At 39.4% G+C, this 24473-nt stretch overlaps 1 protein-coding gene across 3 annotated transcripts in view; it reads left to right on the top strand.

Annotated features, from left to right (window-relative positions):
• The window catches only part of ZCCHC2 (zinc finger CCHC-type containing 2), a 52560-nt gene that overhangs the window by 15579 nt on the left and 12508 nt on the right, over positions 1-24473 (top strand). For 2 of the 3 annotated variants that reach the window (XM_019729322.3, XM_019729323.3), the window contains exons 3-11: positions 1449-1525; positions 3849-3920; positions 8542-8654; positions 14558-14652; positions 17320-17403; positions 18900-18957; positions 21210-21345; positions 22588-22652; positions 23043-23137. In XM_019729322.3, coding sequence (XP_019584881.2) covers positions 1449-1525; positions 3849-3920; positions 8542-8654; positions 14558-14652; positions 17320-17403; positions 18900-18957; positions 21210-21345; positions 22588-22652; positions 23043-23137 — 795 coding nt within the window. The remainder of the gene's footprint in view (positions 1-1448; positions 1526-3848; positions 3921-8541; positions 8655-14557; positions 14653-17319; positions 17404-18899; positions 18958-21209; positions 21346-22587; positions 22653-23042; positions 23138-24473) is intronic. The other variant, XM_019729324.3, reaches the window with a different exon arrangement.

Raw genomic sequence — 24473 nt, forward strand, 5'->3', positions numbered from 1 at the left:
CCTTTTGTGTAATACATTTTTCCTACGAGAATGTTTAATGTTTTAAAAAGTTTACATAATTATCATTTCTATTCAAGACTATCAAACGACTTGACTCATCGACTAACTGTTTCACCAAAGCTCACTAAATATGCAAGTAGCTAAAGCAGTTTGGTTTTACAATGAAGGTCCTTTGAAAAAAAATTTATTTATTTTTTTAACATAAAGACTACATCAAAATGCTAACAATTAAGGTGGTGGTACTGCAGATGATTTTTCTTATGTTCTTACTTTTTAAAAAAATGTATGTGATCTGTGCTTTTAAGTTTTAAACGAGGGTTGGAGAATGGTCTCCCCTTACCAGCCATTCCTCACCACATTCTCTTTTGTCTTACTCATCTTGGCTCTGATAGATCACGGCAGGTATAACTTGGAATCAAGGCTGAAGACATACCTGTGTTCCCGAACCCCACACTGCCCTAGTTGTCCCCTCCCTGTAGCCCCCGACTTGCAGAAGTGGAGCTGCTTTATATTTCTGAACATAGTTCAGATGGCTTTTATTTAATAGCATCATCCTTTACATAATTTAATAGAAAAGGTTTTGAAAGCAGCAGACCCTCCTTTCCCTACTTGGGTGGCAGTTCTGAGGAGGTACTTTGCAGGCTTCTCACCTGGCTTTTGAGACTTTCCTTTGTCTCTGTCCTCGGTGGTCCTCACCCAGTAGGAGGACATACACTCAGAAGCAGGCAGCACACGCTATATATTTGGAAAGTTGGCACAAAATACTGGTAGTGGAATCTCCTTAGTTTATTATGAATGTCTGTGTACCAGCAAATGTTTGTATCTTATGTATCCTGCTTTCTGATGACCCACCTTCCGTGATCTATAACAATCTTAATTCTTCCTGTATACTTCTGTTACTTTGTATATTCTCCTTCATCTATTTTAACTTCTTCCTCTAAGGCAAAGTGAATCCTTCCCTCTTCTCCATCTCCTGTCGCCCGAATCCAACCTGACCCCAGTCTGTTGAGTCACTTTTCCTAACTTCTTCCCCGTGCCCTTTATCATCGTCATTACTGCCAGCCTCATTATTGTTAAGTACTGCTTCTCGTGGAGGAATCTGATGTGCTGGATTTATTGTAGTCTGAATTACTGTTTTGAAGATTAGCAGCCAGAAAAATAGTCTTCACTCTAGGGGCCTTTCATTATTTATCTTTTTGATCTTTGGTGCTTAGTAGAGTGCTTGAAACAACTTAGGCACTCAGCACTCTGTATGGACATAGAAAAAAATTACTTTGGGGATGGATGGCATATTGCTGTGCTTCTGGGGTTTTTCACATTGTTTCATGATTTAAGGGCAGTAGTAAAGATGAAGATAAATAGCTTAATCATGTAGCGTTTGTCACATTGGTAACTGAAATGTATATCTAGTCTCTGTAGAACAAGTCAGCATGTTTTCTTTCTTTCAGCTGTACACATTGAGAAGATAATGTTGACAGGAGTCCAGAGAAAAAGGGCTGACAAATATTGGGAGTACACCTTCAAAGTAAGCTGCTCTCACCCACGAAAGATATCTCATGTACTGTGTTAAATGATCTGTTGGAAAGAATGAAAATGTATCTTTGGAAAAACTTGTGAGAGGTTTGCTAATTTAGAAAAGCTATGCGTATGTATATGTTTGTCTTAATTAAGGGAATGCTGCTTTCAGTGTGCAACTTGCATGGTTTGCCAAGTTTTAAAAAGTGTACTGCATTAAAATTACTCTGATAATTTCATTAAAAAGAAAGAAGAGCCTTAGATTTAAGGTGTAAGATATATCTTTAAAAAGTAAAAGTGAACATTTTCACCAGTAGTTTTTAAATCAGGATCATGGGCCTTGTCTTTTCTTGGCATTGTTTTCCCTGATATTCTCCTCTTTTTCTTTGTCCGTGATAGTTGTATTACTTGGCCTTTGTTCCCTTGTCTTCTTATCTCTTAATTGCTCTCCAGTCATTCTGTCCTTCAGAGGGTTCTCATTAACTGTACAGCCCTGCTCTGTTACTCCTGCGGCTTCTTTTTGCCTGTTCTCTGTAATGTGGATTCCTCATCCCCATCTTCCTTATTCCTCTCTGCTTGGGCTTCCCTGTAAGCCCTTCCTTCTAAGGTTGGAATGTATACACCTTGAAGCCAAATGGAATGATGCCACATTTCCGTGCTTCACCTCAGTTCCTCTCCTAAGGTATCGCTTGCCAAACTGTAGCTGTGCCTTTCTCATGATACCACTTCTGATCCTCCAGCAGAATTGTTTTTTCATTCATCTAAGGTGTTACCACCATGATAGCTTGCACAGAGTCTAACATGCAGGTTACACAGTTTTCTTTCCAGTAGGTTATGATGTCATGGAGAGCAGGAGTCTTCATCCTCTGTCATCCACCCTATCTAACTTATGCCGTACATTTGTTGACTGCATTGCAGAACTCTGGCTTCTGCTTTGTGGGAGAAATAGCCTCAATGTGCAGATTTTAAGTTCTTGCCTCCATCTTTCACTTGACAGTTTTGTAGCATTTGGCACAAGTCACTCTTTGCTCTCTGTATTCAGTTTCACCAGCTTTCCTTTTGTTGCTGGAACTCTTAGCTTGCTCCTTCCTTAAGGTCTTTGTCCATTTTCTCTGGACCATGACACAGCTGACGTCCCTTCAACTCACAGACGGGCTCAAACACTCCCTTCTCTGAGGGCTTTCTTGGCACCGTATGTTGTGCTTCTTGCACTGGACTCTGAGCTCAGCCGGCAGAGGCTTTGCTGCCTGTCCACTCCTGTGTCCTTTTCACTGAGGACAGGGTCCGACACAAGTAGCTGCTGAACCAACATTTGAATAATGAAAAATCATTTAAAAGATGTGATTTTTCAGTTAATAAGGATATTTGCTTTGAGGGTTGCTATATAATATTTTGTATGTACAGCAGGTCCTCAAATAACATCATTTCGTTTAATGCTTTTTGTTACAACATTTAATGAGATACCCTAGGAACCTAACTCTTGTTTATATCAGTTAGCCTATGGTAAAATTTGTTTCATTATGCATCATTTTGCTTAAAGTGTCTGATTAATTATGATACGATCAGTTGGTAAAGCTTAAATATTAGCATAGTTCAAGTATTTACTTAGCTCAAATAATCGTAAAGTAGAAATTATTAGTGGTCCACCATCAGTCAGGTCCACTGAATTAAAAGTATCCAAGAGGTAAAGCGGCATGATAGGTTTCAGGTCTGGCTCTTCCGCTTACTGAGGGTCAAATCTAAGTAAGCTAACCTTGAGTTTTAGTTTCTCCAGTTTCTCTGAAAATGGAGATAGTCACACCTGCCCCATCCACCTTAATAGGATTTTAAAGAATTGAGATAAAGATGATATCTCTTCATAAACCATACATCTCCATAAAAATACAATATGGTATTACCAGAGAAGGGCAGTTAACCCTAGTTATTTCTCTTAAGAATGTGTATTTCATAAGGTCCAGGAGATAGAATTTTTATCTTTTCTTAGCGCATAGATGTATACTGTCAAAGCATCATTTTAGAGTCCTGCAACTTCATAAAAAGAAGTATAAGTCATTTCCCTTTCTGAAAAATTACTAAAATAGTCACATATTTATAAAGACAGCTTTTTAAAAAAATACAATGCAATTTGAAAGGCGTTATTAAAATTTTTCTGAATAGCATATGTCAATGCGCAGCTAATTTTAACAATTTTGAAGAAATTATGGCAATGCCAAATTAACTTTATATTTCTAATTGTTCATAAAATTTAAGTAAGGCCCTTTGTTTTACACATGGCTTTTTCCCAGCCGTTTCCCACCTAAGACATAACCATATGTGTGTTTTTTTTAAATCAGGTAAATTGGTCTGATCTTTCAGTCACAACAGTAACAAAAACCCACCAAGAACTACAGGAATTTCTACTGAAGGTAAAAGTATAGATTTTATTGTTAAAATGATTTTTACATAACATACAGAATCCAAAAACCTCAATATCAAAACAAACAGCAGGAAAGTTAAAACACGTATGCAAATGTTTTAGAGAAGTCTCCATGAATATTAGCTGTAGAAAATACCATGTTATTCTAAACGTAAGTTTTTTTTGTTTTTGTTTTTTTACTTTACGTTACCAATATAAGCAAATAATGGAGGGTTTCCCCCATTTTAAAGAAATGGAACCTTGTTCCTACTTCCTTGCCGAGATGGGTATTGTTGGTGGCTGCTTGTAAGAGTACTTCCTATGAAAGAGCATGTCTGCAAAATGAGATGAGGCTTGTTTGCGTTTGCTAGTGGTTCTCAGACCTAACAGCTGTTCAGCTCCCTTGGTGGACTTCCTTAAATGTATTTCCATTTGTTCCTCCTTTGAGTTCCAGGTCCCTCTCTACTCCTCACAATGATAGAATCTCCAAAGTATTGAGAATAAGGGATAATGGAAACAGCTTGCGGACTTGGCAGAGGAGAAGAGGACCGGCTCGTTTTGTTCAAACTCTTGTCTGTTTCTTTTATACCAATATTATTTTATTGAAAAGTGTGTGGGTAGAAATAAATATTGAAAGAAGGGAATAGGTGTAAATGGCTAACCAATAAAATACTATTTTTCAATAAGCAAATATTTTTAAATTTATTGTTTATAGGAAGATAAAATAGAAAGTCCAGAAACAGGAAATATTCCCAACTTAATTACTAACTTTTAGGTAAAGGTGTGACATTGTTATTGAACCAGTAACATCCGGAATTTTCAGGACAGTACTGGGGTTTAAGTTGTCTGTTTGTCACCATAAAGATATTCTTTGAGAGCGCATGCGTCTCTCTTCATTCTGAAAGCTAAGAGGCTACTGTCACCAGCTTACAGAGCTTTGCGTAGCATGGTGGGTCTGGCTGAGTGGCCCACAGTTTAATGTGCTGTCACAGTGTTAGTTCCACTGGGTGAGACACCCAGGGATGACATGAACATTTCCATTTTCTTGTGGCTTATTTTAAACCAACTCTTGGGTAAGAGCTGAGAACTCCTTTACCCACTTAAACTAGTGACCTAACTGCATGTAAAGATGGGAGGATGTGGGGGGCTCATTCATTTACAGTCGCCAGAGGTCCTATGCATGTGACATGTTAGTTTCAGAAAGCGTGGGGAGGAAGGAGAAAGTGGTGGGAGGGGGAGCGGATGTGTGAGCACCCAAAGGACCAAGTGGCTCGGGGCTGATGAGCCCCTTGAGGAATAAGGAAGCGCTGCCCCGCCCTCTCCCACACATGTGCTTTTAAACCCTTTTCTGCTTATTTGTGACTTTTCTCTCTTGATAAAATAAATTTATCAAAGTTTAAGGGCAAGTAACCAGGAGCAGGCTTATTTGGGTTAGAGAGCAACGTGCTTCGTTTCCCGCTCTTCTGTTGCCCTTTCCATGACAGAATCTGATGCTGGAGGGTGGGTTGCAGCAGGCAGAGCATTCAGGCTGAAATGCCCTGCACTGTGGAGTCTGACATGGTGGGTCCAGCACTGCCACCTGGCAAGGCTAAGTACTTAACGAGTTGGGGTCCTACCTACCTGTCCCCCTTGCTGAGAGAGTTAAACGAGAGCACATGACCGACCCCCCACTTGGGGCCTGGCATCTGGGCAGAGTTTCTCCCACTGGGTTTCCCTAAGCTTCAGTTGTCTTGACAGATTTCATTTTAGTCACATAATTTCTCTAAAAGTTTAAGTGCTTTAAAATATTACAGCCCCAAATAAATAACTCACTCTTCAGAATCATGGTAATTAATGATCTCCCTCTGCTTAGTCAACATTTGAATATAGTATTTTTCTAAAATAGGACAAATACCTTATCAAGTTATATGAAATAATCGGCACCATTGCATACTTTCAGAAACTAATTGCCTATTATAAAATATACTTTCAAGTTTACCATATATATTTTTTCTTTACCTTCCTTTTAAAATCATCTCTAAAAGTTGAGAGCAAAAAACTGTTTTTTTGATAACCTGTGCATTCTAACTTTTGTAGATGCTGTTTAACTGCACTTGTAGTTTGCTGTAATGTGAGAGTGAGTTTGAGGTGGTTGCTTTCAGATCCCTTTTCCCCCACATAAATGCAGCCTCGGATCGCCACACCCTCCTAGCTCCCTTCGCCTGCTACTTCTTAGCTGCATCTGACGCCCTGTCTGTTGTTTCTTGTGACCAGAAGGGAAGCTCCATGGACGCAGGGTTTTGTTCCTCCTTTCAAGGCTGTATCCACAGGGCCTGATAACAGTACTTAGGACAGAAGTGGAGTTTGAGTATTTGTTTACTGAATGAAAGAACAAGGAGTTACAAAAACTAAATTGTGGTGAGGTTTTGTAGATGGTTGTCCATTAGGCCTCCATGTTTTTAAAGAAAAGGTTGCAATTGCGAGATATAAATACCTTCCCACACTCTGAGCTTGTGCCGAGGCTGAGCCAGGGCTCCAGAGGTGGGAGGATGGCTGTGCTGGAACGAAGACGAGAGGTGAGAAAATCCAAGAGTGACTAAAATAGAGGAGATGTGATTTAGAGCTGTATTTTTAGCAAATATGCCTTCCTCTAGGACTGGAAAATAGTCTCTGGAAATTAAAGATGAAAACTACTTGCAAGGAAATAGTTTGAGATACTGCTGACTGCACAGCTGCACTCTGCCCAGTCATACGGGCAGTCAGTCATTGACTTGGCTAAGGAGTTACGTACTCCCGCCTTCCTGTGTTTGGAAGAGCCACCAGCCATTCGGTAGTGGAAATAGACTTCTCCACGAAGCTGGTTTTCTTGACTGGTACAGGTATTCAGAAGAAATGGTGTTTAAAATATGGGGCTAATGTATGCTAGTGTCCTAAATCTATATTAAAATGATAATATCAAAATGTAAATACTGAAATGAATAGTCGTTTCTTTGGAAAATGTATAGATCAGAACTTGTTTCTCCCTGTGAGTAGGCAGAGCACCTGATTTCCACGGTGGGTGTGTGGAATACCAGCAGAGCCCTCAACCACACCAGGTTAATAGAACCTAGAAGTTTCATTCTCACATAACATCTGGAGTCCATAGGGTCACTATGCCTAAAATTAGTAATACTTTTGCTACTTTCTTTAGATTTTCCATTTCTGAATTATTCACTCAAGGTCTCTTTGTCAAAAGTATATTTACTTTGGGTTCTCCAATTAAAGATAATATATATAAACAGTTTGTATAAATTGTTATATTCCTGGGGCTCCTTAGATACTGTGTTAATGGTTCCACTCTTAATTTTAGAGAGTGCCAGTAATTCAGGAGTTAATTGCAAAGACTAGTTATCAAAAGTCAAATTTAAATAACTTTTAAAAAGTGTTGGCTAAGATGTGGAGAAAAGGGAACCCTCATGCATTATTGATAGGACTGCAAATTGGTACGTCACTATGGAAAACGTACGGAGTTTCCTCAAAAAATTAGAAATAGACCTACTTTGTGATCCAGCAGTCCCACTCCTGGGTGTTTATCTGAAGAAATCCAAAACTCTAATTCGAAAAGATACATGCACCCCTATGTTCACTGCAGCACTATCTATAGTAGCCAAGATATGGAAGCCACCTAAGTGCCCATCAGTGGACGATTGGGTAAAGAAGAGGTGGTACATATATACAACAGAATATTACTCAGCCATAAAAAAATGAAATCTTACCATTTGCGACAACATGGATGGATCTAGAGGGTATTATCCTAAGTAAAATAAGTCAGATAGAGAAAGACAAATACCATATCATCTCACTTATATGTGGAATCTAAAGAACAAAATAAAAACAAAACTCAAATTTAAAACTCTGAATTCTTGAAAGACTTGGAAAGTTAGTTTTATAAAGAATTAATTTATTAGAAGTTTTTAAAAGTAAACTGGTTAATAAAGTGACTTAAAATTCTGTTTTTAATTTTAAAATTTTCTTGGCCAAGTGATGATTTTTTGGTGGTTTCTTGTACATTGCTTTGAGGGCACCTCCATCACATCAAGGAAAAGGTTACTAAACCTTCAGTTAGTGTGTGTGTGTGTGTGTGTGTGTAATATATAAGTCAGATTAAGAGTTTCCAGCGTGTCTTTCACATCCACTTGTTTATTTGGTGTGGAGCCCTGGAATCTGGCCTTGCCTGAGGCAGCACGTAGTAGTAACTATAAAGGCAGAGGCAACCCCTGTCGGATGACTGTTTGAGGATAAAAATACTGGCTCTGCTACGTGAAATGTTCCCTTTAACTAGAGAACCTTGGTGTAGGTGTTCACTGGAGTGTGGCGTGTGGGACTTCAGAGTGTGAGCTAAGTGCAGGCGTGGCCCAGAAGCACACTGAGCGCTGCCGGGCCCCCAGCACCTCTGGGGAGCCCTGAGGTTGCACAGAAGGCAGGCGACGCTGTCCTAGTGGAAACACGTATTCTGCCCCCGTGGGGCTCTGTGTTGTGAAGATTTAGAAAAGGAGCTGCTTTTGGATGATGACTGAGCAGGAGGCATTGAGCTTCCATTTATGCCTCTGGTTTGTAACCTATTTACCAGTAAGGGAGAAACTTAACACTGGCTGTGCTGTTTTCTTTTCTAGCTTCCAAAGGAATTGTCTTTAGAGACTTTTGACAAGACCATCCTAAGAGCCCTGAATCAGGGTTCGCTGAAAAGGGAGGAACGGCGGCATCACGACCTGGAGCCCATCCTCAGGTAACAGCTCACCTGACAACTGCCACAGCGGTGTCACACACAGACTGGGTCACGGGCTGTCGGGAGGACTTAGAAGGGAGCCCAAGGGACATCATAGAGATTCTTTCCCTGGGGTACTTTTTAAAGTAGACTTCTTGTCGTTGTGTTGGTTTAGGTCTAGGCTCACAGTAAGACACCAGGCTAATCTGTCATTGTACTCTTCACCTCCATGAAATCAAAAGTGATTGTTGCTAAAATAGGCAAATAGTCGGTGAAACCTTATTTTACTCCATTAAGTATTTATTGAAAGAGAACCTTGTACAAGAGCATAACGTTGGAGATTTTGTTTTGTTTTGTGTAAGTTGTCAGGAAAGAAGGTTAGGCAGGGGGCAGGAAAGTGAAAGGAAATAACACTTCCTGAACGCCTGCTGGTTGGCACAGCCGTGGTCCAGGCACAGCCGTGGTCCGGGCACAGCCGTGGTCTGGGCACAACCTGGTTGGGCACAGCTTGGTCGGGCACAGCCGTGGTCTGGGCACAACCTGGTTGGGCACAGCCCGATCGGGCACAGCCGTGGTCCGGGCACCGCTGTGGTGGAGACACAGCCCTGGCAGTTGAGGTTCAATGGAGGTTAAGATCTTTGCCCTTATGAGGTTGATGGGTTATTGGAAGAGGTGGGTATAGGGGTGATGAGTGTTACATATGCTGCCAGGGGGGCACAAACCGTGTCTTGTGTTAGCTCCCCAAGCGCCCATGTGCCCTAGAGAGAGGACGCGATGAAGACAGATGCGGGGGATCCTGGGTGGCGCAAGGATCCCGCACAGCTGTGGGTGTGGCTGTGGTAAACGCACCTGTTCCATGTGGGAAGTTGGGGGACCTCTTGCCCAATGGCTTGTATTGTTTCTACCGGTAGAGATTTGCTTAAGAAGGGCTGGATTGAGGGTGGGGTCAAATGTGTAAGAGTAGAACGGATTTAAAATAGCCCCCTGGGGATGTGGCCCACCTGACCGAGGCAGCCTAGTCAGCTGGACACGGTTCGGGGGCTAGATGAGACTGAAAGTCAGTAAATTACAGTGCTGTCCGTCTGTCCTGCTGGGGGGACTTTTTTTTCTTTTTTCTTTTTTTTTAATATTTCCAACACTTTAGGTTCAAATGTTAGGAAAGTGTATGGTCAGATTTGCCCTGCATAAGGACTTTATTGAATCTGACAGAATGATAATGGGGCAAGGAAATCTAGAAAACTGTGTTAAGTTTTTTAAAAATGATAGACAGTTAGAATCACAGTGAAAATAGGTGAGTGATCGAGTGAACTGCGCTTGGAGAACAGGCGTCATGGGAATAATCAAGTAATAAAAGAACCAAGTGGAGATGAGAGCATGAAATGTCTGTGTCAGTGAGTTTTGAGGTGAAACACGTGCTTATGATGTTAGAGGTTGGGAGTGCAGTTTAGGATGGTTGTCTCACCCCTCTCAGCTTGCCTTTAGGGGAAAGAAGCTAAGTAGCGGTGGCTGAGGAAACAAGGACTGTTTTACTGGAAACTTGCAGCTATTAATAAGTAAACGCCGTGTTGGAGCATATACGGCTTAGAGTCAGGGAGAAGTGAGGCTCTTCTCTGCCCTCTGGACAGACAGCCCATATTTGCAAAGCAGACTGGCAGGGGGAAGGAGAGAGCGCCGAGATGTGTATCATTTAATGTAGTGAGGGGCCTGTGCATGTTCTCAGGATGAGGAGGGGCTGGGAAGAAGCAAGGAACGCTTGGCTCTTGAGGAAGAGAAGCAGAAATCTGGGAGGAGAGTGTTTTCATTGTATGCCAAGGTCCAGGTTGTGACCATGGAAGTAAATGACTGAAGTAAGATAGGAGATGGAGGGAGTCACTGGGGAAAAGGCAGCCACGAAAGAGCCAAGAGTGTTCGGTGTTCCCCATTTGGCCTTTGAAGTCCCCCAGCACGATGGACAACTCGGGGTGAAGACAGGGAGGCAGGAGCCAGCACTGAACGTGAGTGTGGACGAGTGACCGGCAGGTCGGTGCATGACTAGACCAGCGTTAAGGAGCCTCCGCCCTGGCAGCCTGCACGTGATCAGAGGGGTGATAAGTGCTTCCCCAGCACAGGTGTGAACAGGGAGTTCTAATGTGGAAAAAGAAAAAACCAGAATGAACCCTGGAGTGTCTGATTGAAGATACTGGTGCAAACTCATGCTTTTCGGTATATGTTGGTCGATCTAGAAATAAATGTGTTTGTGTGTGTACACACGTTCCCTGGCTCTGTTCATTGAAAGGATCTAGAAGCAGCCACATCCCCGTAGCAGTAGGTCTAGAGCTGGACTTGTAACCCATTCCCCACTGAATGGAACTAAGGCTGTTCGGAGAAAAAGTTGATTGTGGGGCTGGCGCAGGAAAAGTACAAGATGAGCCTGTTGTACCCGAAAGCAAGGAAGAGCTCCAGGAATGATGTAGCTTCGTCAGAGGGCACGCACGGCAGCCAGCTGGAAGGGGGTCCTACTGGTCAAATGTGGGGCAAACCGAGCCTCAGAATCAATAATAGTAACATTGAATAAAAGAGGAAACCATGAGTCCCATGTTCAAATAAGTAATAAATGAATAGATTGAAAATGTGAGGAATAGGGTATTTACAGTATCAAAGTCCTCCTACGAAGCATGCTTTTTATTTATAAAGAGAGGAAGAGTAACTTGAAAGTGGAGAAGCCTGACAGATGCCACTTTAATCCCGGAAAGTGAACTTGAGGAGTGAGGGGCCAGTCACAGTCGCCACCACACAACAGGCTGCAGTGACAGAACACGGCCTCCGTCCTGTGACGTGCCTGCCATGAGCTCTGATCACCAGGAAATGTCAGACAAACCCGGATTGGGACCATCCAACCAAAGGCCTGGGCTGTCCTCATGAGGCCATGGGAGTCAGGGAGGGCCGGGGGGCTAGCCTGGATGGGTGCCTGTGGTGAAAAGACACTTCCGGGTCAGCCGGCAAAACTTCAGTGGGGTCTGAGGATAAGTTATCAGTATTAATGTCCTGATATTGATTATAGGAGAATGGCTTTCCATGTGTTGGGGCATCAGAGATAAGCTATTTATATGGTTCAGAAAAGAAAATCCTTGTTTCTGTATTTGCACCTTTTCTGTAAGTTTGAGGTTTTCCAGAGAAAATATTTCCACAAAGATCCACTTTTAGAATTTAGAATTTATGGCCAAGACCATAAATTAGAGGTAAGTGTGTCTGACTCTTTGTTGTAGCTTTTAGGGGTTTCCTCAGCGATGACCAGTGTGTGTGTGTGTGTGTGTGTGTGTGTGTGTGTGTGTGACAGTGTGACACTTGTTACTACAAAGGTGTTATTAAAGCTATTAGTGAAGAATGCCAAGGGAGGTGTAATGTGAAAGGTCCTTAATTTCTCTTTCTCCAAATCTGTTCACTAGAAGTAGCCTTTATTAGAAATCTTATGTAACTTTTTCATAAGTTTTCTGTGTATACACCCTTGAATTTATGTATTCATATATGTATTTCCTTTGTGCAAATTGGACTATACACTTTTCTGCCAGTTACTCTTTTCATTAAATATATTGGACATGGTAATATGTATTAATACATGTAAAAAGATTGCCACCCCTTTTTTTATTTTCTACATATTTCATTTTTAGTTCCATAATTAGTGTGTTTTACAGCCATTTTGGTTGTTCCTAAATATTTTCTTAGGTTGGTGCAAAAAGTAATTGTGGTTTTTGCATTTGTTTTTAACCTTTTAAACCGCAATTAATTTTGCACCAACCTAGTAAAACTACAACATTACATATATGCCTGTAACACATTTGGATATATTGATCTGTAAGAGAAATTTCTAGAATTGTAATTGGTCAAAAGTGATGCAGTTTTTAACATGCAAGGTTTCCAAATTACTTCTGAGGGGGTAGCAATGCTTTATGCCCTAGAAAGCCTTGTGTTTGTATCTCCATGCCTCAGCAGACATGAAATGCTCTGTTTCTCATCTTTGTCTGTCTGAAAAAGGAAGACTATTTCATATTCATCTGTGTGAGTGGCCATTTGCACTTGCCCATGAATGGCTTTTTCAGTCCTTTCCACTTTTTTTTATTAATGTTAGCGATTTATAAGAGTTATGTGTTATTTTAAAGAAAGGAGTCCTATTTGTCATTTCTTGACCATGCAGATAGTTTAAAATTTTATGTATGTATTGTGGTCGGATTTATCAGTCTTTTCTCTTATGGTTTCAGGGTTTTGTGTCCTCTTATGATTTCAGGGTTTTGTGTCCTGCTTGGAAAGGCTTTTTTCCCCTCAAAAATTATATATTTAAAATATTTTTTCTAATACTTCCCTTTCAAAAAAATCTTTGATTCGTTTGTATGGCTAGCCTCTGGTCTCAACACAGTTAATCAGATGTTAGAACACTTCATTCTCAGTTTGTGAATTTTAAATTAGTGTCATTATCATTTGTCACTTAAATGTAGCAATTATAAAGCAGGGGGTGAAGGAAATGCAAGTGAGAAAATAGGAAATGAGTTAATAAGTGAAGCAGTGATGGGCCGGTAAAGGACACACTGCATTGAGTTCCAAATACAATGTAAATTAGGAAAATGAACATGTGGCACTAAAATGTACATTTGGGGTTGGATGACTTGTCATATCAGAATGTAATCCTGGATTTAGTTTATCAAGTAGTTTATGGCCACTCTGACTTTTTAATACAGGTGCAATGACCGTGCTGTGGTCATGCGTCAATGAGCCTTGACTTCTGTCTGTACTGCGTCTCAGTGTGGTGCCCACAGTGGATTTGCAGTGGGTGTGGAGTTTGGGTGGGTTCTGGGCCGTCTCTTGGGACTCAAGCCTTGCCTTGAAGGTGTGCCTGCCTGTGACCGACTGGTTTGTAAACGTGACTGGGTAGTGAGCTCCCCCATTGCTTTGGATTTTAATACCCAGTTTTAGGTAATGTAGTCAGACCTGGAAATTTAGGTTAGCTCCTTACCGCCTATCAATTTTTCTTCCATCTCTTCATTTCCTCTCTTTGTCTTCCTATTGAATGTTTACCTCCACATTTGAGTACCAGGAAGCAGTTTTGCTTTACATTCAAGGCAACTTTGGCCCATGAGGGTCATCTCTTGGTAAAGTATTTAATGATTTTATAATTAACCTGAATGGTAGGTCAAAAACCTTAGGGAGACATTAAGAATTAAAATTTTAAATGAGCATTTAAAGTGTTCAAAAATAATGGAAGGGGATTTGTTTGTTGAACAGTAGGTGACAGTTTTAACTTACCTATCCTATTTGAGTGTCATAACCTGGAATTATTGGTGGTAGTTCCCCGTGAGGAAATTGAAGCTGAAAGACTAGATTACTTGTGTAGGGTGATTGAGCTTTTTAAGTGGTTGAGCTGCTGTTCAGATCCATGAGTAAACTTTCCATTAGACTGTGCTGTAACTATGGCTCCTTTTGTAGGGAAGAACTCAACTTGGAATCTTTGAATTACATTAATAAAATAGGAAGAGGGCTGGTTTTCAAAGATAACAGCTTAGGATCATGGTCCAATGCACTTTGAAGTGGATCATCAGTTAGTCCTGCCTTAGGATGTATAGTAATACGTGTAACTTACCTGACCACTGCGTCCCACAGTTTCCAGGACTCTTAGGATCCCAAACTCCCAGCCTCCTGTGCTCAGACTGTAGGGCGATGTTTTCATGGTATAGCCAACTGATGACAAGTAACACCTATGAAGGAAGAGGAAAGAAATTAATGTATAGTTCTGTTTCTGAGCAGAAAGGCAGCTATTGACTACTTGGGCATAAGGCTGAAATAATACATTTTACCTTAATTAACCTGCCACTTAAATTTGCTTTACAGTCTAAACTGAGACTCTTGTGGATTTATAGTACATGGAATTAACATACCTCTTTTCTCTTTATATGCAGGCAGCTATTCTCAACTTCGTCACAAGCTTTTCTACAGAGTCAGAAAGTACACAGCTTTTTTCAGTCCATATCATCAGACCCTCTACACGGCCTCAGTAAGCGTCCTCCTGCTCCCTCGGTGGAAAGCGGACATTGCTCCTGCTTGGATTTCTAGCTTTGCATGCCGCCTAGTATGGGGTAGTCATTGTAGTTTAGAGTCAAGAAATGATGACTTACAATTAAGAAACATTTGTCATTTTAAGTGAATTTTACACTGCAGTTTTAAAGACAAGAATGTGTGAAAGCTCATGTCACAAGACAGACTGATTCCAAGGCCAGGGCCACATCTCTCCAACTTGTGGACACACAGGGTCCTCAGGTCATTGAGAGACGTGCCATCCAGGCTGTGGGGAGGCCACAGTGCGGGTGGCACGATGTGTGACATACCTTACAATCTGCCGCTCCTCCTGTGCTCCTCTTCCCGTGATGAGCTCCACAGCCTCCCGGGCTGGAAACCTTGGCCTTAGTGTTTTTACTTTGCCTCTTTCTATGCAGTCATTCATTTAAAAGCCAAGCCACTGCAAAGGCCGTCTTCCTTTGTACCCCTCCTTACCACTCCTTCTGTTGTCAGTGAGGCTTTTCTTTGATGCAGATTATACAACGTCTCCCTCTTCTCAGATTCTCCTTTCTCCCCTCACTCTCACCTACCCCAGGATTATCTCAGGGATCATTTGGTAATTTCCTTTTCAAACCCTTAAAAGTTTGGTATGAAGCTCAAGCTATTCCTTCCTTCTCACAAACCTTCTCAACCCTCCTTCCTCATCTCTCAAGCTCTAGGGGCTCGAAGGCTGCGCGTTCACTCAGTACCCCTGCCATTTCCTGTCCCAGTGTCTTCCCTTATTCTGCACCTGAACTTAATATCCTTTCTTTTGTCACAGCCTGTTAAAATCACACCTGGTTTAAGACCCAACTGAAATATCACCTCATGAAGATTTCCTAGTTTTTTCTTGTGTTCCTGTACTTTGGTTTTGCATTTATGTTTTAGCATTCATCAGTCTGCCTTATGTTTAGTTTTATACACACTAAACTGCCTTTTTTAACAAGTATTTTATCAGTATATTGATATGTGCATTAGGAGAATTTCTGCTAACTTTAATCAAGTGCAACCATTATGGCAAGCAACTAAGTATTTTTATCTTCTTTCAAAAAAGTCATTTTCCAGTATTTTAAAGGGGAAAGAAAATGTATATTTTCTCAATTTGAGTTTGGAGAAAAAAAAGGTTAAGAAAATAACATGATTGGATATTATAACATATGGGTCAAAGTTTTCTAATTGTGTGTGTGTGTATATATATACAGGGGGTGCCAAAAAAATGTATACACATTTTAAGAGATGTCATCTATGTAGCAGTAGTTCGCTGTAATCAGAAGTGCCACTTTGAGCACCTCTTGTAATTGCAGAAGTCAAACATGACCATATACTGAGTATTACAATTTTAATACAGTTTTTTCCTTTGTTAAAATATGTATACATTTTTCTGTCACTGTCTGTATATGCCTTAAATATTTTAAACAGATGTGTAGCATTAGAATTAATGACCATTCACTGCTAGTTGACTCAGACAAAATGAACAACTCCATCGTTAAAATTACAGCTGAGTAGTGGCAATAGCTTTTTCAAAAGAATCCTGATCATTCTAGAGCTGTGTAGATTTAACAATCAGTGCTTTCTACTTAAACCAGTGTAAGTACTTTTTATTGAGTACGTATAAATAGCATCTATTTAGTTCTAAAAAGACATTGGAACAGAAAGTTAAACTTTTAATTCAGATGTTAATAGGCTGCCCAGGAAAACTCACTCAAGTGAGTGGTACATATATAAATGACAGAAAACTCATCTTGAGAGCTTGGCAGTATTTAAATTACATGAGCAATGAATGCTGAAGAGGCTGGTAGGTTTTAAGATATCAAATTGTTGTGAAATTAAAGTTATGTATTAAAAGTACATGTTTTGAGATGATGGGAAATCTGGTCAGGACGTCCATGCTATTTCACCAAAGAACACATTGTTGTTAATGTTCATTTGCACTTTTTTGAAAAATGAAAGCTCCACCTTCTCCACTGTGTTCCCCTCTCCTCCCCCACTTCGCCCCCCAGTCTGGGATAGAGAGCAACATTCCATATCCTGACAACTGAGAAAACAAATGTTCAACTCCTAAATGACAGAAAATGGGGCCCACTGGAATGCCACTGGGCTGAATTTTAAGGGAGAAATAAGCCAGTGCTGCAGTGTATTCCACGGTCAGTGCTGGCCCACAGCTTACTTGTCCCTGCCTGGTCTGTAACAGAAGAGCAGAAGCTGCATGGACACGGAGTCATTTGCAGCAGTTTGACATTACCACGACATTATTGTTCTAGTTTATCAAAGTAACAGTCCACAACAAATTAGACAATTTTAAAAGCCTTACAATACTACTGATGTTTGAGAAGCACTAATCCAATCCATCTCCATGATGGGGCCTGACAGATGTGAAGCAACTTGCTCCAGTTCTGTGTGTTTTTTGGCGGGAGAGCTGGCTGCATGAACCAGGGTCCCCACTCCCAGCCCAGTGTTTTGTGCTATGTCTTCTTGCTTTCTTAAGGTCCTATCTAGTAAAAGTGTTCTCTTTGCCACTAACTCTCCACTCTCATCTTCCTTGGAAGAAAAATAATCATTATATTTGTTTTCTTTGTCTCTATTATAATTTTCCTGAAAAGTTAATAGTATTCAATACTTCCTTCAGATAACTTGCAATCCTCTCTGAAGACTTCCAAGATACTAGAACACTTAAAAGAAGACAGCTCAGAAGCTTCAAGTCAAGAAGAAGGTAAATGTTGGTTCCCTGGAATAAGTCATTTTGTCAGGTATGGGCGCAGAGATAGGCAAACAGACCATTAGAACAGATTAAGGAGACGAGAAACAGACGTGTTGGAACTTGGACTATGACAGGTGGCATCATTACAAGTAAGTGGGGAAAGAATGGACTACTCAATAAGTGGAGTTGGCTGGCTTTCCAACTGAAAAAAGAATTATATAATTAATCCCTACTTACATCATGCACAAAAATTTCGAGTGACAAATTATATGTAACATATAAACAATGTATGTGTAAAATACAAAACTTCAGCTTTTAAATGTTAATAATCTGGGACAGGAAGGCTTTCTTGGCAAGGCAGAGCATGACCACAGTAGAGCTCTTTCTAATCTAAATCACAGCTTAACATGTGACAACAAACCAGAAAGCTAGAAGACATTTGCAGGATATTTACAAATAAAGACTACATCCAGGTTATGGAGAAAGATTCTTCTAAAACTCAATGAGAAAATCAGTCCAATTGGCAATATTTGCAAAAGATAGGCAATTCATAGAAGAAGAAACTTGAATAGACATTAAACAGTGTTCAACCTCACCAGTAGTCTGGAAAATACAAATTAAAAACATCATTTCACACTCATCAGATAGGCAAAACATTTTCAGTCTGACATTATCAAAGATATGAAGTAACGGGAACTCTCATCTACTGCCGATGGGAATATAAATACACTACTTTGGACAGAAAGTTGACACTGTGTAGTGAAGTTGGAGGTAATTAATTTTATGCTACTGCTCAGCAATTCTACTTCTATGAAAATTGTTGTCATGTGCTCCGGGGACCATTGTGTATAATAGCAAATACATGGACATTACCCCAATGCTTTAAATGTTAATGAAGTTATAAATAAATTGTAACATATTCATACTAGGTGGCAATTAAAATAAAATTTGTAGTATATTCAAACATGCAATATCACTGTGTATGTTTGTGAATACAAATATGGGTAGTTAAAATAAAAACGTGCACTGGAATATTTCAACTAGTTAATCTCTGTAGAGGAGGGAGTTGAATGGAAGGCCTTCACTTGCCTTTGTGATAGTTTGTTAATAAAAAGACAGACAGATATCTGGGAGGTGGGTATATGGGTGTTAGTTATATTACTAGATACTTTTTTTTTTTTAAATATTTGAGACACTTTATTTTTTTAATGGTTAAAAAAAGAGCCTGAAACTGAATGTTTTAGCATTGCACTGGCATACTTGTAGTAAACTTTCATAGTTTTGGACAAAATTGATTTGCTGTTAGGTAGAACACATTTGAGAGGCTGTTTAAGAAAATTCGATCATTTGTGTCCTTTGAAAAATTGTTTCTTGAAGGAGTTTTCTGTGAAAAATGCTCCACACAGTCTATGGACACTGTTATGATCACATAAATGAGTTGCATCATCCTTTTGGATTTTTGCAGCAGCATTTAGTGTTATAAATTGTTTTTTTTCCCTGTATTGTAGATGTGTTACAGCACACCATAATCCACAAGAAACATACCGGGAAAAGTCCCATTGTGAAGTAAGTATCTAATTCCTAAAACATAAATGTCTTTGTGCATTTTTAAATCAGTGTCACATTTACCTTAATTACTGAAATATACTTGGCTATATTTCTACCATTTTACTATTTGGTTGCTATTTGTCCTATATTTTCTGTTTCCTTTTCTTCCTTTTGGGTGGCTTTTTTATTCTGTTTTTCTCTTCTGTTAGCCTTGATAGTTAGGCATTGTTCTTTGATTTTTCTGGTGGTTACCCTAGAGATTATATTGTACACCTTTAACTTATTAAGGTGTGATCTTAACTGTGCTTGTATCACTTCCCAAGTGAGAACCTTCACTGTAATTTTACTTATCGCCTCCCAACTTACAAGTTACAGCTGTTATTATTTTAATTCTCTCTGTATTTTAAACCTCATGAAACTTTTTTTTATTAATTTACAACTGATTGTTCTGTTGTTCTTCCTTCCTTCCTGTGTGTCTGGGCATCCACCTATGATCATTTTTCCATCCAACTGAAGAACACTCGAGTATTTCCTGTAGTCACATCTGCCAGTGATGAGTTCACTTTGTTTTTATCTGAATAAAATATTTGTTTTGCCTGCGTTTTTGAAAGACATTTTTGCTGGATATAGGATTCCAGGTTGGCAGTTATTTTCTGTTCTTTGAAACTATACAGGCATACTTTGTTTTGTTGCTCTTCCCTTTATTGCACTTTGTAGATGTTGTGTTTTTGTTTTGTTTATTTTTTTAACAAATTAAAGGTAAAACCCTCCACCAGCAAAAAGATTATGACGTGCTAAAGGCTCAGATCGTGGTTATCATTTTTTAGCAAGAAAGTATGTTTAAATTAAGGCATGTTCATTGTTTTTTAATACATAATGCTATTATTACACACTTCATAGCCTATGGTAACCCTAACTTTTAGATGCACTGGGAAACCAAGAAAATTGTGTGACTCACTTTATTGCATTATTCGCTCTATTGCTGTGGTCTGGAACCGAACACGAAATATCTCCGAGGTCTGCCCGTAGTGTCACTGTCTTCTAGTCTAATGCCTTTGGTCCCTTGCATCATATCCTCTCAGCCCAGCTCTGTATGTGACTTGATGTGATTTGCAGCAGAAATGTGACGACTTGTGGCAAGCCCATGCCACAAGACTTTCCACCTTCTGCCCCAGGGCCCTTGCTGATTTTATGAGGCCTGCTTGTACAAGTTAATTTGCCCAGAGTCACTCCTCAACTGATGGGGGACTCCAGCTTCCTGTCCTTGGGGTAGATAATTCTGGGAGATCCCAACCAGTTTGAGCATCTGTTACCCTCAGTGATGGACCCTCACATGGGTGTTTTTTCCCCTCTCCTATTTCATTCTCCCCACTTCTTGCTTCTGCTTCCTGGGTTCACCTCCCAAATCAAATGTCATCCCAGGTTCTGCTTTTAAGGGGAACTCAGTCTTGAGACAGCTGGCATCCATTGTTTTAATCTTACAGTTCTTTGGAAGTTAATGTGACTTTTTTTCTAACTCCAATTTCTTTTTAAGATTTTCTCATTGTCTGGTTTTTAGCAGTTTTCCTACAGTATATTTGTAGCTTTTTTTGAATGAATTCTGCTTCACGAGTCTGCTTTGCATTTTTCATATTTTTCCTCAGTTCTCATCTGTTTTCTTCTGACCAAATTTCTTTTTCCCTGATTTTTTTCATCAGTTTCTATTCATTGAGTTCTTAATTTCAGTTTATTTTACAGTTCTAGAACTTAAATTGGTGTTGGTTTTTAAATATTTTTTCAAAATTCTCAATCTTCTTGTAGTCATTGACCATATTAAGCACTATTATTTTAAAATTATGTACAATAACTTCATTCTCTGGATTCCCTTTGAATCTGCTTCTGTTGTCTGTTTCTTTTTCAGTCACATTATCCTGTCTGTATCTTCGTATGCCTTAGATGTACAGTGCTTAGTCAGCCGTTCTCTCAAGATTGGGGTTATAATTATAACCCAGCTGTAAGTGGTGCAGGATGATCATTGCATGGCATATAAAGACAGAATGTGCATTGATTATCGATCTTTTTAGAGAAAGGTACTAATTGTTAACTAGACAAGATAGCTGTATACTGATTTAGTCTCGTGGTATACTTGTGTTTTCCTTAGAGCTATCACTGGGCAGTCTGTAAAAATACACTGAAGAAAGGATTACTGTAGCTTCTTCATGGCATGGTATATAGTAGGTTAGATTATTGAGAACAGATTTTTACACTTGTGTAAACTTGGCTTTTGACAGCACTGTTGGTACGAGTTGCCCTCCGTTGGATGGGCTCACCATGCAGTATTCTGAACAGAATGGAATCGTGGATTGGAGGAAGCCGAGCTGCCCCACCGTACAGTACCCGGAGCACTATGGGGCCTTAGCGGACCAGGTATTTTGGGGTTTTGTCTTGTCTTCATGTCACATTGTAAAGCATTGCTACTCGGTGAGCGATGAGTTCTGTAAGCATATTATGTCAGATAGTGTATCTGGTAAGAAGAACTGAAGGAATGTTTAAGTGTGAGACTTTAAACTTAATGGGTTTATATGACCTAAGCTCTTAAACCTGAAAAAGTATATTTAGATTTGCTTTTATTGCTCAAAACATTAGTACGTTTTGATGTGACGCCTAATGTATTTATTCTAACTAGGGATACATCAAATTGTTATGCCAGATTTTTGCTTTGGAAAGAATTATTCATATTTCACTCACTACATTGTTACGGGTGATGTGAATTTTGGAACTGACCTTCCCTCATGAATAATTGGGCCAATTTACTGACACTTCTGAATATAATTAGGACATACTTGCTGTCTTAGGCGTTGGTGTAATCAGAAAACAGAGTGTTCTCACATGTGTTTAGGTAATTTGGCACCACTAGTACAGGGCGAATGCTTACTGGTACGGCTATGAGAGAACCGCCTTCTCCCTAGGAAATGTATTTCTCAACTTGATTTTTATTTCTGGCCAACACTCAGATCCAAACATTAACCTTTACTGGAATGTATTTTTATGGACTCTAAAGCATTGAAGCATATTTTGAGAAATTGAATGTTATCTTAGCAATACTTACTTAGTGGCTTATTTTCAGAGTCCATTGTTTATACTTTTTCTCCCTCCACTTCAGTGACTGCACCTTTTCTTCTTAGAGTTGACAAAATTGTGTATTGCAGTTTTACCAACCTGAACTTTGAAAGAATACTGGTAAAACTGCAGTAAATACCAGTTACTTGATTGTGTTTTATTTTGTGGTCAGAAGAAAGGTCCATTTTATAATAAAAGCAAATTGCAGGCCTTTGCGCCTTTGAGCCGCAGCCTCTCAAGCCGCTTGCCTTTGTGCTCCACCCGCTCCCGACTCTCTGGAGTGTACTCTCTTTTAATAAACTTCTCTTTCACCATTTCAAAAAAAAAAAAAAGAAAAGGCAAATTACAAAGTAGATGAATTTTTCATGATTTATATTGTCGGAATATAAAAATTTTAGTGGTTCAGGTAGGTAACTTCAAAAATAGGTTCAAAATCAAAATGTATTAGAATATACAACTGAGCCTGTTATTCTGATATCAGAATAATAGGACACTTCCATGAGTATGGTTTAGCGTTAGTCTGTTTAATTTATTTTTTATTTTCACTAGCATTCAACTGAAAAACGAAGCTTATCTTCAATAAATAAGAAGAAGGGAAAGCCACAAATAGAAAAGTAGGTTCAATTTAATGCCTCCAGTAATACAAATTGGGGTGGGGGAGGGAAAGGCAACATCTGCATTTGATTATGGGCTTGTTTAGTTTATGTAGTATAAGTAATATTTTTCCATTAGTTTTCTTTATATTTTTATTTCTGTGCTTTACTTTTTTAGTTCAAAATAATCAATAAATGCAGGTGATAAAAATAAAGCTATTGTCAAATATTATATTCAGTTTAGAGAGGCACAACTCTCAGAACTGTACACTAAATCTTGCTTTTAGATTATACCTAAAATTTTTTTTAATTATAAATTTTTGAGGGGAACTTTAGTAATACTAGTGTACTTAATGTATTCCCTAGAGAACCTTATAAAAAATGTTGGTAACTTGTGTACTTTTGGTTTAGGGAGAAAATTAAGAAAACTGACAACAGATTGAATAGTAGAATAAATGGTATTAGACTCTCCACTCCTCAGCGTGCCCAGGGTGTTTCTGTGAAAGGTAAGAACTTTTGTTTTTCTTTCACATACCCATCACCTAAATATATTTAGCATGATATCTATTATAGTAGGTATTGAACTATTGTGTCAGATCCTGATATTATCGTTTTATCCTGCATGGATGTGAACAACAACTTCTGAATTAAACAATTCTAGGAAATATGAGTCAATGATGGAGGTAAGCATTCCGTTTGCTACAGTTATACTGACCCACATTTGCCTTCCTCTGGTACCAGCAGTCTCCTCACTTGTTTCCTTCTCGAGCCAATGCCTCCTCCAAAGGGGAGGTCTAGAGGACCTGGGAGATCTTCTCCAGCCTCATGGAAGCCTGGACCAATTCTTACGGAAAGTTGTTGACTTTTTCATGTTTTAATGACTGTCTTCTGTGGAGTTTTATGGGACGTTAGGGGAATTCAGACTCTCAGATTTTTGTGGTACTAGATTTGTATGGTTTCCTTTTCTTCACCATTTTTTTAAGGTCCCTTTATTTTTCGGTGAAAGGTTTTGTATTCATTTAACTGAGAGATGTCCCTTTTGTGGGTTCATTGATAGCTTTTCTGTGTTATGTTGACCTTTACTATTAATGGTAAAGATTAAAAAAGTATAAAAGCCCACAGACCTCTAGGGAATGCTTTGTTCATTTGGGCACCCAACACGTGTTGATCCCACAAATAAGGATTTTTAAAATTTAGATTTTATTCAAATGTTAGTACATTCAGTTCTGATGCAACATAAATAACGAGGATATGTTTTTAAGGGTATATTTTTACACTCGATATTTGTATAGAGAGATTGAATATTTATAAAGGAAACATGGTTAATTTAGACTCGAAAGTCATCAGGCCAACTCAGAATTAAAATAACTGAGCTGTCTTTGGGGGGAAAATGACACAGGGAAAAAAAGGCCATGTTGTTTATGAGTGTATTGTAACACTTAGCTCTCTTTGAGGTTCCCAGTGGTGATGGCAGCTAAAAGGAGGAAAAAGCTAAAGTAAGGCAAAAAGGTCTTTGTCAATGGATGATTGGAAATAGCTTCTGCCGGGTCTCCCTGGTTCTTACCTCCTTCTAGTTCATTTTCTGCCACCATATTTGTCTTCTGAAGCATGTACTAAATCTGGTCACTTTCCAGTTGACATTGTCTGTCAAATACATATATACCCCCCTCACATGATCACTCTGTCTCCGGTCTCTCACATAATTTGGGAATTACTGCTCACCAAAGAAGTTTGTTCTTTCCTTTTTAGCTTCAGATTTTCAGAGAAGTCTGCGGACTTTGATGTCAGACAGATATCAGTTTGAATCTTATACTCCACCAGTTGCTTAAATGTGTGGCCTCC

The sequence above is a fragment of the Rhinolophus sinicus genome, chromosome 4, assembly GCF_057876585.1.
Source record: "Rhinolophus sinicus isolate RSI-liver-muscle chromosome 4, RSI-T2T, whole genome shotgun sequence".
Classification (NCBI taxonomy): domain Eukaryota; kingdom Metazoa; phylum Chordata; class Mammalia; order Chiroptera; family Rhinolophidae; genus Rhinolophus; species Rhinolophus sinicus.